Below are 13,735 nucleotides of genomic sequence, written 5' to 3'. Positions count from 1 at the left end.
ACAGCTGTTTTAAAGGGGTCTTCTGTAGTGTCAGGTGACAGGTCATATGATCTGAAAAGCTATGTCAACATCAGGTCGTTCAAACTTGTTTTATTGGGTTGTCCCTACATTTAACTCAGTCAACTTGACTGAGTTACTTTCATTGCTACAGCTTGTGCAGAAGCAGCTCACGGACATTGCAAGGTTGGTTGGCGTTGTTTCCTATCAAAACCAATACTACGTATAATACACGTATATCATGTTTACGATCAATATTTTAATCAAACATTACATTTTTTCCAGGTTCTCGTAGGTTTTTCAGAATGTATGTCCTGTACACCTTGTGTGGGTTATTGGCACTGGCTAGCAGCAAACCATGTGGTAGGTTAATTATCTTATTCTGACTGGTTTGACATTGTCTGCCTGTTGTTCCATAGCCTAACGGTTCCTTAACCAGTTCTAATGTGATGCAAGTGACCCTGAACTACTGGGAAAGTACTGAGACATGTAACATGAAGCTGTTTGTCAGTGATTGAGTAATAGCCTATTTGTTTAAACGATTAAACTAAACGCCGATCCCCTCTTAAACTAACTCTCAAAGCATGTGTTGAAGGAGCATATTTGCTCCGAAAGGTAATTCTCTTATTAAAGAAAATTTGGTTACAGTGCGTATAAATCCATGCCCTGTGTAAATACCATCGAGGATAATGAAAACTGTCTGATGTCTGGAAACTATACTTTTGGTTATTCAGTTGCTGAGGTCTGTGTATCCTGTCTGTGGGTTAGTGTGTAACTGCTGATACAGCATGTGGCCTGTTGTACTGACCTTGATGACACAGTACGAGTACATTTTTATATGGTGTCAGTGAGTCGCCATTGACAAAGCGTTTTTTCTAGGCACATTTCCAAGAGCGCTATCTGTTTGGTGATATGTGAAGTATTACATGTGAAGTATTACATGGGAAGGTAACTGAATGTGATGTTTGTCTAGAAACTGCCGAGTCAGATCACAGTGAGCTGCTCCAGTCTCTGAATAAGAAGCTGGTTCGCTCTCTGGAGGACCAGGTCGCCCTCCCCAATCCCAGCGTGCACCTGGCCCTACGACTGTCCACTCATCACAACCTCGACAAAGAGAGTAAAAGCCTCAATGCGCTGAAAACACGGCTACACGATGACATCGAGAGGTACGCGTGCACCTCATCCAACACCTCCTCGTTTCGTATCAAGGGAACACTTCCAGCGCAGAACCCTTCACATTTTCGATAGCGTTTCTGGAACATACGGATTATCGTTGTGCTGTATTATTTCACATGAAACAGACTCCTAGGGTCTTGCTCCCCCAGCTCTCTGTCTAGGGGCCAGGCTGTGTCTGGTCGGCTGGCCCTCTACGTGCTGGCCCTGAAGGCCTCCTGTTACGACCTGAACTCGCTGACCTTTACGCTCAACCAGAAGAGTGAGACCCTGCTGACGCACCTGAAGAGACAGATGGAGCAGGAGAAGGAACACATCGCCTGTGAGTGCTCAGTGTTAGATTGCAGATCTAGAAGAACACCCACCTGTTTGTTGTTCTGGAATAAAAGCGTCCCGCTAAATGAATACATTTTGATTATCACATTATTTAAAGCGAATACAAGCGGCCGAAATGAGCTTTCTCCGCAGGGTGTCCGGGCTCTCCCTTAGAGATAGGGTGAGAAGCTCGGTCATCCGGGAGGGGCTCAGAGTAGAACCGCTGCTCCTCCGCGTCGAGAGGAGCCAGCTGAGGTGGCTCGGGCATCTGATTAGGATGCCTCCTGGACGCCTCCCTGGTGAGGTGTTCCGGGCACGTCCCACTGGGAAGAGGCCCCGGGGAAGACCCAGGACACGCTGGAGGGACTATGTCACTCGGCTGGCCTGGGAACGCCTCGGGGTCCCCCAGGAAGAGGTGGTGGAAGTGGCCGGGGAAAGGGAAGCCTGGGCCTCCCTGCTTAGGTCGTTGCCCCCGCGACCCGATCCCCGGTCAAGCGGTAGATGACGGAGACGGAGACAGAGACATTATTTAAAGGGCAACGCTATCCTAAACAAGCCAACTAGGAATAATTACCAATGACTGTAAGACACTGTTGCTACGATAACTGTGACTTAGAACTTACGATAACACCTTTAACAATGCCTCCCCTGCTCCATAGTCAGCCACCGGCCCTTGACCACCTACTATCAGTACTCTCTGGGCGTGCTAGCGCTGTGTGTGAGCGGGGTCCGCGTCAACTCGCACGTCAGCAACAAGCTCATCAAGGCCGCGGAGCACGGCCACATCAAACATGGCGACCAGGACTGTATCGGTGAGTGTGACCGAGGATACCACCTCAAACGTGTCTCTCCATGCTGGAAGTCTCGTCTGTAACTGTTCGGTAAGAGGAGCTCTTGGTGGGGCACCCCGGTAGCTCACCGGATAACTGTGAGTGTCGTTTAGCCTGAGGCCTTCCCACACTGCCTCTCTCCCTGCCTTTCCTATCACATGTGACTTGAAACTGTCCAATCGAGCACAAGAAAACAAAATACAATCACATACTGTGTATATATATATATATATACAAGATGGCTGTCGCTTGGTTCCGTCTCTTTAGACAGCTTGGCCATGGCTGGGATGGCGTTGCAGTGCGTGAAGAACGCTGGGCCGCCGGGTCAGGCCTCGCTGGATCAAGCCCTGACCACCATCAGAGACAAGCTCCTCACCTCCAGACGGGCTGATGGTCACATTGGTAACGAGTACAGCACAGGCCTGGCAGTACAGGTACCCACGCGGCCCCTCCCTCTCTCCAGACTGGAGTAATGATGACATATGAGGGGATGGCTGCAGCTCGGTGGTTAGAGCAGCAGTCTCAGGTTTATCTAACCACCTCCCTTGTTCATTGCTTTGGATAACAGTGTGTGCTCAACAATATCATATTTGAATGTATGTTTTGTTCATGAATAAGATGTTATTCATAACCTACACATACGACTATCGAAGAAAGACGCTAACCCTGAGTCGTTTGTGTTGTGTGTGTCGACTGTGTGTCACAGGCCCTTCTGGCGATGGGCAGCCAGGTAGAGGAGTGCGCTGCGTCCATGACGGCCATGAGATCAGACGCCCAGAGGGGAACCTACTCCAACCCCATGGCCATGTCCCAGGCCCTGCCCGCCCTGCAGCACACCTCCTACCTGCAGGTGAAGGACAAGCAGTGCCGCATCGAGGACGGTGAGCACAGGAACATTACGTTGCACAAAGATCAGCTCAGTGGTTAGAGCAATTCTACCCCCATCTGTACGTGGCCTTGGGATGCCTGCTTAAGGAAAACATTACGTTGGATTCTTGTTGGTTACATTACAATATAAAGGAAAATGTAGTCAGTCGTTTTAGGGTTAGGTTCGGGTCTGATTCTCCCACTTCCGTGGCTTGGGCTTCCCCCTGCAGGCAGCCTGGTGCTGGAGCCTAGGGACCCTGTGGTGGTGCTGCCCAGCCGCGCCCAGGTGGGGCTGCAGGTGGAGGTGGTGAAGTCCAACGGGGCGGCCGCTGAATTCCAGGTTGATGTCCCGGCCGGATCCTCTCTGCTCGACGCCCTGGAACTCCTCCAGCAGAAGAACAAAGACTTCACGTCAGTCAAAACACCTTTTTTTTTTTTTTTTTTTTTTTTTTAAATGTATATCTTTTTCTGTACCTTGATTCCTAGTTGGAGATGAGAGACGATTGTAAAAACGTGTATATCCTTGTCAGATCCTTCAACCCAGGACAATGACAGGTTGTGTGACAACACACAGGGTCAGGGCTATTAAGTAACTTGTTAACTTGAAGAAGCAGAACCTGATGGCTCCGGTCCCTTGTTCCCCCCCCCCGCCCCCCCGGGGCCCTTGTCTGCAGGTTTAAGAAGGAGGACAGCCTGTGGGGGCCCTTCCTGAGTGCGGTGAACAAGGAGAACGCCAGGCAGACAGATCGTAGATACTGGCAGCTCTCTTCTGACGGTGCTGCTCTCAGCCACGGTAAGAACACAGTAATGGATGGAGCAATCACACACACACACACACATACATACATACATACATACATACATACTCTCACACACACTTCACATACTTTGAACCAAGGGGATCCATCTGGTTTAGTTATTTTTGCGACTGAACGGTGATCGTTCTCTTTTTCAGGGATTGTCGACTTCAAGATAAAGAAAGCTCAGCACATCACCCTCAGAAACGCAGTCTACTGAGAGACACGAGCGTTTCAACTTCCTGTCGTCTGTTGGTTAATCAGCATGTGAGTGTCAGAACTGCCTGGAGATTAGGGCGAAGGAGAAGGGAAATTGTTTGATTTATTTTGATTCACATGCTCCAGCTCACCACATGTAAATCTCTCAGTATAAGAGATTATAGTAAGAGATTTATTACCGCAGTTATCCTGTTGTGTCCTCTTAATCTCAAATCAGATTATTCTAATTTCAGTCAACCTCAGTTTAATAGGGCTCTTGCATTAAATTACATTACATTTAGTCATTTAGTCATTTTGCAGTTTTGATTACTATGACTGAGTGACTATAACATTTGTATTTTGTATATAATTGCTCTTATATCCCAAAAAGTTAAATATGACTAATTTGTTTTTAATAAACGGGTTTGGATGTTTACATTACTTGTTTGAGTGCATCTATCTTAAAAGCGACGAGGAGGTTGTGTGAGAAGCTGACAGCAGGGGGCAGTAGGGGTCTGTTTCGTTAGCCCAGGAAAAAAACCCGGAAACAAAACATCTCAATCATAACCTTATGGCGCCGGTAGAACACGCGAGGTACCAAAGCTTGTGAAACCTTTCTCTTTGGAAAAGTTCAAACGCTTCTAAATGGCATAATGCCGTCATGGCGGTCGCTATGTTATCAAAGTACCGCTGCATTTTGTTGAGTGCAACTGCGAAGCGGTTTATCGGTTCTGAACACAGGCGGATTCTGAGCTCAACCATGGCTAGACTAGCGAGCAAGCGCTCGCTGTCGAGTTTGACAAGTCAAGTAAAGAGGGTATCTATTGAAGGCAACATTGGTAAGTGACTTTCAAACCTTAAAGAAGCTTGACATTGAAGTCAGTAGCGATACAGACCAAATCGAAATCAATGTTTATTTCGTGTTTGCGTGTCAGCGGTGGGAAAGTCAACCTTCGCTCGGCTTCTGCAGGCAGCTAAGCCGGACTGGGAAGTGGTCTCTGAACCCGTTAGTAAATGGCAAGCAATAGAGAGCAGCTCTAGCCAGGTAAGATAACCCCAATGTACAAAAAATACATTTACAATTTAAATCCAAAGTGACATACAGATAGTCCAGGACACCAGCAGTGTGTACCACAAATTGACGTGACATCGCTCGTTGTTTACTGTTGTTTCAGCAGAGCGACCCAGCCTCCCAGCCCTCCGTCAGTAACCTCCTAGAGATGATGTACCAAGATCCCAAGCGCTGGTCTTACACCTTCCAGACCTTTTCGTGCATGACCCGCCTGCGGACCCAGCTGCAGCCTCCGCCGGCCTGCCTGCTCAGCTCCCAGGATGCACCTGTGCAGGTGTTTGAACGCTCAGTATACAGTGACAGGTGGGCTGAACGGAAGCATTGTCAGGCAGTATGACCTGCAAGCTATACCTCAGTGGAAGAGCGTTTGACTGGATCAAGAGGTCACAGATTTAAACCACACCATTGTACTTTTCTTTGAAGAAAATCAAAATAGCTGCTTGTGTTCATGTCTGTAGGTACATCTTTGCCCTGAACATGTTTGAGCTGGGCTGCATCAACGCTACAGAGTGGGCGGTCTACCAGGACTGGCACTCCTTCCTGGTGGAGCAGTTTGGCAGCCAGGTGGAGCTGGAGGGCGTCATCTACCTCAGGGCCCCCCCACAGGTACAGCCACGGACACACACACACACTCATCATATCTCACTCTCTCTGACACACACATATCATCTCTCTGACACATTAATGTTCAGTGTTTAGTAGAGCTTGAGAGTGTTAATGTACAGTGTTCAGAAGTAGCTGGTGGTGTAAATGTACAGTGTTGGGTGGGGGCTGGTGGTGTCCATGTGTAGCTCTAGAGGGTGTATCTGCGTTCCTCCAGACATGTATGGAGCGCCTGGGTCGTCGCGGGCGGGCGGAGGAGAAGGGGGTGGAGCTGGACTACCTGGAGGGACTTCACGCCCAGCATGAGAGGTGGCTCCTGGACAAGACCACCAGGTGAATCCTGTCACCTGACACACCTGAGCCACTGTCAACCACCGCACAGGAACTTCCCATCCAATCATCCAATCCAATTGTCTTTGTCTCTGCAGGCTGCACTTTGATTGGTTGACGAAGGTGCCTGTCTTGGTGATCGATGCGAGCGTCGAGTTTGAGTCGGACCCTGAAGTACGCGCCAAACTCGTCTCACAGGTACGCTGGCCGTTTTGGCCCCAATGTCGACCCGCTCTCTAAAAAGCTTCCCAACGTTTCCCTAGCCTGTGCAATGTGCATGTCGTACCACATTCCACCACACAGTGGCACACTTCCAATACTCCTGCAAATAAACCATAACACAAGCGTCAAAGATCTTCCGCTTATCATTTCCACAGGAAGACTGTAAACTACATTTATATCTTATTGAAACTATGCTACGATCTAGCTTCCACTCTTATGACATCTGGGACTTTGTGTGTGTCATGTGTTCTGTATTGAAATGGGTCGTAGATTAGTTTTTGACGTTGCTGATGACACCAGACCCTGTTATTACTGTCCCTCCGCAGGTTAAAGACTTCTTCAGTGGATTATAAGAAGCTGCCACAGAGATTTGTTTTAAATCAAAAAGTTAACCTTTGAACCTCAATAACTGAAACACACTCACAGATGGAAACTTGTTACAAAGCTGTTTATTCCAAGTAGTTTTAATGACTTGTCAATTATTTACAAGGTGCTATATGTATCTAAACAGGAGAACAGTTTAGTTTCACTCTAATTAAATCTGAACTTTTCTTACAGGGTAGCCTAGTAGCAACCCATTCTTGTAAGGCACCGCCCATTAGAGTCACTTATGATTCAAAGAGGATTAAGCTATGGCATTTACAGTGGCATAAAATATGGAAAAGTTCAATTCCAGCGTTTAGGTATCTAGTGTTTTGTATGTTTCAGTCCCAGATTAGATGGAATTTAAAGTGAATTGTCCGTTATCCGTTGTGCGGTACATCCAAGGACCAAACTGACAGGGATATACCAGGACCAACATATTGAAGAATAGAGCCACATTTCAAACTGTGAATACATGTGAAGTTCTCAAATATAATTAATCAGATCTTTTTAAAATCATATTCTGTAGCCTAAGGTATCAACAGAATGTAACAATTTTACTACTTCCTTGTAAATTACAATGTTATTTAGTTGTTTAACTTTACTTGTACTTGTATTAAGGCATCTTCATTGGTTGACATTGGATTTATTTATTGAAGAACCTCAGCTTAGAAATGTTTATCTGACCGCTGTTAGATATGACTTGTAGTTGTTGTGATGTGACCTTTGAACTCACTGCTACCTCTGGGTCTCAACTTACATTTTGAAATAAAAATCGTATCAATAGGATTCATGTCTCGTATATATATCCCTTTTTGATTTCACTGTCAATTGAAAAGGTTTCAACTAATGTTATTGTTTTTCAACGTTTTTACAATGGAGTGAAGGAGATGTGGCATATGCACCTCAAAGAGATAGTTGGTCCCTATGAATACTAATGCCTGGATAATTTCATAGAACAATGACCTTGGATCAGTGGATTTCCCCTCCACACCCTCATCTCTCTGATGTGCATGGGGGATCGGAGGACTGGCAACGGCAGGGTCATCAAAGGGCAGCTGTCCACTATAAAAGCTGTGTCTGGCGGTCAGACTGCTCAAAGCATCAGTACACACCAGGACCAGCTGGGCGAAGCAGGCTCGTGTCTCACATTTTCAAGCGAAGCCGAAGTTTACGGAAAGACGTTAGGGGTGACCGATCGCTGTTATAAAGGATGGGAAGTTTTGCACAATGGGTCCTCTGCGCGTGCTTTTTCTTCTTCTCCCGGCTTGTCAGCCCGACGCACGAGAGGCACGATCATCGGTTTCACAAGAGCCTGAACCATTCAGAGTCTGGACACGTGAGCACAGTTTTCCATCCAAACAGGTACCCGCTCTATATGATGCAGTTGTACCGCTCCTTCAAAACTTCGGGTTCTCCACAGTCCCTTGCTGTCAAACCCGTGAGAGCGCACAGTGACAGGCCCACTCTACGCGATTCTGACTCCGTACTCAGTCTTATTGCAAAAGGTAAGCTCTTTATTAGCTATTTCTAACATTTCGGTTACAAATGAGGTTAATAGGTCTTCAAGTTTGCCAACAATATGCACTGTATGCAAGTCGGCTATAGCCTAGGCGTCATATGTCATTTAACGCCTTTGTTTCCCCTTTGACTTCCGGTGTTGTTCATACACTAGTTTGCAGTGAAATGTGTCAAGTATAAGTTTTCAGGTATGGTTATTGCCGATTGACCTGTATTTCAAGCAAGGAGGTAGTCAACCAGACGACTTGGTTTCCTGCCCTCTCCATCACTGCCACCCTTATCTGCGTTATCGGATCCTCCCTTTGTACAACCCACAAGTGTCAAAATGCTTATTCGACTTTAAAGGGTTTCTCCGTTTTATGTGAGTGGGTGTGTGTATTAGCTCCTCAGACGCCCTTAGCACGAGGGGGTTCAATACACATCCGGTCCTCTCCTCCCTCCCTCTCTCTCCAGCGTTTTGGCCTTTTTCTGACTACAACAGATTGGACGTATCTGTGAGGACTGCAGCGCGTAAAGTTTCTGCCAGCTGTCTCTTCAGTCACGTTATGGCGTTTAACGAGTTTCTCCTTTATTTCTAGGTTGCCATCAAGTGGAAAATAAATGGACCGTTACCTTTGACATGTCCTCCATCTCCGCCGCAGACGACGTACAGCTGTGCGAACTTCGGATCAGACTACCGGCTTTTTCCGCCTCCAAACGCGTCACCGTAGACATTTATCACTCTCGCAAGCAGGACTGCGAACCGAGGAGCGCTCCATGCCCAGAGGAGAAGCTGCTCCTGGGGAGTTTTGGAGCGTCCCCCGGCGATGCGAAGTCCACCTGGAAGGTATTCAACGTCACTGCATTATTAAAGTACTGGCTGCACCAGGGAGACACGCTGTCAAAGTCTGAGGCGACGGTGGAGGATGTGATGGAGACAGAACACGGGAGTGGGGCGGAGGAAGACCGGGAGGTGGCTGGCATGCCCCGTCGTGGACATCTGGGTGAGAGGCACAGCAAGCGTCATCTTACAACTGACCGGGTCATGATGGTCATCTTCTCCAAGCACAACCTGCATCAAGATGGCCATAACGTGTCCACCCTCATACACACTGTTGAGCGCTCCAAATACGTCACCATGGACCGGGTCAGCGGTGGACCGAACGGCCGACGCCACAAGAGAAACCGGATGGAAAGGGTACGGTTGGGCGGTGTAATTGCTGCCACTGCGTCTCCGTCTGAAGCAGTCCAGCGGCCGTTATGTCAGAAGGTGGACATGTGGGTTGATTTCGAGCAGATCGGTTGGAACGAGTGGATTGTCTACCCAAAGCGCTACAATGCTTTCCGGTGTGAAGGAGAATGTCCCACACCGGTTGACGAGTCCTTCCAGCCCACTAACCATGCATACATGCAGGTAAGATAGTCGTTTGTCTTTGTGCTCTGTCGTTTTGGAATCATAATTATACAGTCTACTTACTTCAGGCCTATATTACAGAGTTGATAAATTACTTAATTAAAGCGCGATATGAAATAGCTAACTTTTTTTTTCTGTGTTCCGGTATTTACAGAGCCTGTTGAGACTCTACCATCCCGAGAGGGTGTCTTGCCCCTCCTGCGTGCCCACGCGCCTCAGCCCGCTGTCCATGCTGTACTACGAGAACGACGACGTGGTCTTGAGACATCACGAGGACATGATCGTGGAAGAGTGCGGTTGTCATTGACGACCCGTACACAAACCGATTAAACACTCAAAGACACTTGACCACACGAATATTATTTATTTTTTATCACTTGGTTATCTGTTGACGCTGCTGTCAGCGATCCAAGATACTTATTGTACCATTTGATGATCCTACTATGCACTAGAGTTCAACTGTATTTTATGACAATCTTCACATTTTATCCATGTCATGAAATGTGTTGTTATTTACAGCAATTGAATGTTTATTTTTTCGTAGAAAGTGTGACATTATAATAAAGGATTGTTTTCTATATATATGTAAATGTAGGCTATATATGTGAGATGTTGTTCCAATAGAACTACATGACAATAAATACAACTGAATTAAGAAAACCTTGTTAATCTGTTATAACAGTATAATAACGGTGTAATAAGTGTAATAACAGTATAATAACTAAGTGTAACAACAGTGCAGCAATGGCAAAGGTACACACATCCTTCACTCAAGTAGAGGTGTAGATACTCGTTTAAAAGACTGATGAAAGGAAATAGTACTGATGTACAATTTCACTCAAGTTACAGTAAAATAAGCAGGGTTTGAATTGCGGGGGCTTGGGGGGGTTTGACCCACCTAATTAAGAATGGGACGCCCCCAAAAGAGGTAAAAACAACAGGTCAAGGGGGTCGATACATTTATATGCATCCGTCTACATCAAGTCTCTCCTGCAACCTTACACCCCCACCGGTCACCTACGGTCTTCTTCAGACAACCCCCTGGTGGTCCCACTGCTCAAGACCGCCCGGTCCCAACACAAGCTCTTCTCCTGCCTGGACCCCGAATGGTGGAACCAGCTCCCAACCTCCATCAGGAACACTGACTGTCTCCCCACCTTCAAGAAAAGGCTCAAGACACACTTGTTCCGGGAGTACAACGGCACTTAGGAATGCTTGCCTGGACCTGATGTTAGTTACCTCCAGGATCACAATGACTCTTATTGAGTGACTTGTGGCTCTTGTAGGTTAGTTATAAAGAAGTTAACTCTTGTACTCGCTGTGAAATATTTTACTGTTGATTGTTCTTCTACAGGTACAGTCTTGCACTTTTTGTGGTTTATGTTGTTTTAATTTGTAACTTATATAACTGCATGCTCTTATGGGTCTTCCCTTTGGCACTTTTTTTTTCACAATGTATGCTTCATGTTTTGGCTGCTTGCAATGTTTGGGACTACCTCGTTGTTATGATCAGTGAGCTTTTGCTAAAGCTCTCTCTTGGAAGTTTCTTTGGATAAAAGCGTCTGCTAAATGCGTAGATGTAAATGTATATATTATTCTTACCCGTAATCGTAAATATAACTTTACGCCCTGGAGAAGAAGTTGATTTGAATAATTCACACTCTGGTTAGTGTATGTGTTTTGGGGTAAATGACCAAAGGGGTTAGCATGTGTGTTTTGGATTAAATGACCAAAGGGGTTAGCATGTGTGTTTTGGATGAAATTATCAAAGGGGTTAGCATGTGTGTTTTGGATGAAATGACCAAAGGGGTTAGCATGTGTGTTTTGGATTAAATGACCAAAGGGGTTAACATGTGTGTTTGGGATGAAATGACCAAAGGGGTTAGCATGTGTGTTTTGGATGAAATTACCAAAGGGGTTAGCATGTGTGTTTTGGATGAAATGACCAAAGGGGTTAGCATGTGTGTTTGGGATGAAATGACCAAGGGGTTGGCATGTGTGTTTTGGGGTAAATGACCAAAGGGGTTAGCATGTATGTTTTGGATGAAATTACCAAAGGGGTTAGCATGTGTTTTTTGAATGAAATTACCAAAGGGGTTAGCATGTGTGTTTTGGATGAAATTATCAAAGGGGTTAGCATGTGTGTTTTGGATGAAATGACCAAAGGGGTTAGCATGTGTGTTTTGGATTAAATGACCAAAGGGGTTAACATGTGTGTTTGGGATGAAATGACCAAAGGGGTTAGCATGTATGTTTTGGATGAAATTACCAAAGGGGTTAGCATGTGTTTTTTGAATGAAATGACCAAAGGGGTTAGCATGTGTGTTTGGGATGAAATGACCAAGGGGTTGGCATGTGTGTTTTGGGGTAAATGACCAAAGGGGTTAGCATGTATGTTTTGGATGAAATTACCAAAGGGGTTAGCATGTGTTTTTTGAATGAAATGACCAAAGGGGTTAGCATGTGTGTTTTGGATGAAATGACCAAAGGGGTTGGCATGTGTGTTTTGGGGTAAATGACCAAAGGGGTTAGCATGTGTGTTTTGGATGAAATGACCAAAGGGGTTAGCATGTGTGTTTTGGATGAAATGACCAAAGGGGTTAGCATGTGTGTTTTGGATGAAATGACCAAAGGGGTTAGCATGTGTGTTTTGGATGAAATGACCAAAGGGGTTAGCATGTGTGTTTTGGATGAAATGACCAAAGGGGTTAGCATGTATGTTTTGGATGAAATTACCAAAGGGGTTAGCATGTGTTTTTTGAATGAAATTACCAAAGGGGTTAGCATGTGTGTTTTGGATGAAATGACCAAAGGGGTTAGCATGTGTGTTTTGGATGAAATGACCAAAGGGGTTAGCATGTAGGTTTTGGATGAAATTACCAAAGGGGTTAGCATGTGTTTTTTGAATGAAATTACCAAAGGGGTTAGCATGTGTTCTTGGGATGAAATGACCAAAGGGGTTGGCATGTGTGTTTTGGGGTAAATGACCAAAGGGGTTAGCATGTGTGTTTTGGATGAAATGACCAAAGGTGTAAGCATGTGTTTTTTGAATGATATGACCAAAGGGGTTGGCATCAAGGGTTCGAATCATGGGGGTTTAGGGGGGTTTGACCCCCCTAATTAAGACTTGGACCCCCCCCAAAACATGGTATTTTGACCCAAACAATCAACAGAAAAGATAAATTGTTTGTTACATGGTGTTAAGTTTGGGGGGATGAGGGAGCAGGAAATAGAGGTGACAGGTTGCGCGCCTCGCCCCTGGCCCTAACTAGCAAGAGATGAAGTGACAGAAGGGAAGGTTAAGACGCACAACGCGTGGGCCTGATGTCTGGGACAAGCCTCGTCCATCTCATTGCCCAGACCCATCCAAGTTTTACTTGGAATAAATCTGCTTTTAAAATGACTTACTTATGCCCTCTTTATGTCTGAATTTTTATGTGAAATTCAGAATTCAATTTCATACTGTTGTAAAATGTACAGAGTGCAGGGGGTATCATATTAGTACTTATTTGAGTCAAGAATCAAGTTTGTTTATTTCAAGCTTTACAAATAATTTGTACTAAACATGTGACCTGTGCTGCAAATTAACCAGAAAGGGATTTATTCGCCATTACAGTTTACACAGACAAGTAATTTGCTTTAGCAGGAAGGTGCATACAATAAACATATAGGCATCTTAAATCTTAAACATAGTGCACCAAACTGAAACTAACATGTTTCTGCTACCTGATGTTATTGTAGCTTAAAAAGACAAAGTTAATATATTAGTAGCAATGGCAAAACATTTATCCATCGCGAGCTTTTCCCCCAAAACGTCAAACTCCATTACAGACCATTTCAAGTTTTCGGGTCGACTGACACTGGAAACAGACGAGGTCAGCCCCTGAAGAATGTGACAGAGCTGCAGAGGACTCCGCCACCAGACGTCTGCAATCAAAGAGTGGGACGCTCAACCAGGAATGACAAGTTATCCTAGAACTGTCAAACTGCCTGAACAACTTCACCCTTTAGTCTTTTGAAAGGGAGCTGTCAGCTGATGAAATCATACCTCTTT

At 45.6% G+C, this 13,735-nt stretch overlaps 3 protein-coding genes across 4 annotated transcripts; all 3 read left to right on the top strand.

Moving 5' to 3' along the window:
• Nucleotides 1-27: 27 nt before the first annotated feature.
• On the top strand, nt 28-4,613 carry tcn2 (transcobalamin II). The gene is made up of 10 exons (XM_084694448.1): nt 28-183; nt 283-360; nt 971-1,163; nt 1,323-1,492; nt 2,145-2,297; nt 2,583-2,749; nt 3,022-3,196; nt 3,413-3,593; nt 3,857-3,975; nt 4,138-4,613. The coding sequence occupies exons 2-10, from the start codon at nt 303-305 to the stop codon at nt 4,197-4,199; spliced, it is 1,278 nt and encodes a 425-aa protein (XP_084550574.1). The 5' UTR covers nt 28-183; nt 283-302; the 3' UTR covers nt 4,200-4,613.
• A 60-nt stretch (nt 4,614-4,673) lies between these two features.
• Nucleotides 4,674-7,556, top strand: dguok (deoxyguanosine kinase). 2 transcript variants are annotated; one of them, XM_084694450.1, is made up of 7 exons: nt 4,674-5,016; nt 5,113-5,222; nt 5,356-5,552; nt 5,708-5,855; nt 6,070-6,185; nt 6,281-6,380; nt 6,731-7,556. In XM_084694450.1, the coding sequence occupies exons 1-7, from the start codon at nt 4,839-4,841 to the stop codon at nt 6,755-6,757; spliced, it is 876 nt and encodes a 291-aa protein (XP_084550576.1). In that variant the 5' UTR covers nt 4,674-4,838; the 3' UTR covers nt 6,758-7,556. The 2 variants fall into 2 exon arrangements, with proteins under 2 accessions (XP_084550576.1, XP_084550575.1); XM_084694449.1 differs by having other exon boundaries at nt 5,353-5,552.
• Nucleotides 7,557-7,699: 143 nt separating this feature from the next.
• spaw (southpaw) lies at nt 7,700-10,326 on the top strand. The gene is made up of 3 exons (XM_084694452.1): nt 7,700-8,275; nt 8,867-9,681; nt 9,836-10,326. The coding sequence occupies exons 1-3, from the start codon at nt 7,981-7,983 to the stop codon at nt 9,986-9,988; spliced, it is 1,263 nt and encodes a 420-aa protein (XP_084550578.1). The 5' UTR covers nt 7,700-7,980; the 3' UTR covers nt 9,989-10,326.
• The last annotated feature ends 3,409 nt before the right edge of the window (nt 10,327-13,735 follow it).

Source organism: Hypomesus nipponensis, chromosome 28 (genome assembly GCF_054491055.1).
Source record: "Hypomesus nipponensis isolate SF chromosome 28, ASM5449105v1, whole genome shotgun sequence".
Lineage (NCBI taxonomy): Eukaryota > Metazoa > Chordata > Actinopteri > Osmeriformes > Osmeridae > Hypomesus > Hypomesus nipponensis.
Note: the sequence above shows the minus strand (reverse complement) of the source record. Positions and strands in the feature narration are given on the sequence as shown.

Excerpts from the sequence above, each read along its gene's own strand:
- tcn2 (XM_084694448.1), top strand. The coding sequence starts at position 303 with ATGTATGTCCTGTACACCTTGTGTGGGTTATTGGCACTGGCTAGCAGC. Across the intron at positions 3,197-3,412 it reads GCAGTGCCGCATCGAGGACG|GCAGCCTGGTGCTGGAGCCT; the intron begins GTGAGCACAGGA and ends TTCCCCCTGCAG. Across the intron at positions 3,594-3,856 it reads CAGAAGAACAAAGACTTCAC|GTTTAAGAAGGAGGACAGCC; the intron begins GTCAGTCAAAAC and ends CCTTGTCTGCAG.
- dguok (XM_084694449.1), top strand. The coding sequence starts at position 4,839 with ATGGCGGTCGCTATGTTATCAAAGTACCGCTGCATTTTGTTGAGTGCA. Across the intron at positions 5,017-5,112 it reads ATCTATTGAAGGCAACATTG|CGGTGGGAAAGTCAACCTTC; the intron begins GTAAGTGACTTT and ends TTTGCGTGTCAG. Across the intron at positions 6,186-6,280 it reads CTCCTGGACAAGACCACCAG|GCTGCACTTTGATTGGTTGA; the intron begins GTGAATCCTGTC and ends TTGTCTCTGCAG.
- spaw (XM_084694452.1), top strand. The coding sequence starts at position 7,981 with ATGGGAAGTTTTGCACAATGGGTCCTCTGCGCGTGCTTTTTCTTCTTC. Across the intron at positions 8,276-8,866 it reads ACTCAGTCTTATTGCAAAAG|GTTGCCATCAAGTGGAAAAT; the intron begins GTAAGCTCTTTA and ends CTTTATTTCTAG. Across the intron at positions 9,682-9,835 it reads CTAACCATGCATACATGCAG|AGCCTGTTGAGACTCTACCA; the intron begins GTAAGATAGTCG and ends CGGTATTTACAG.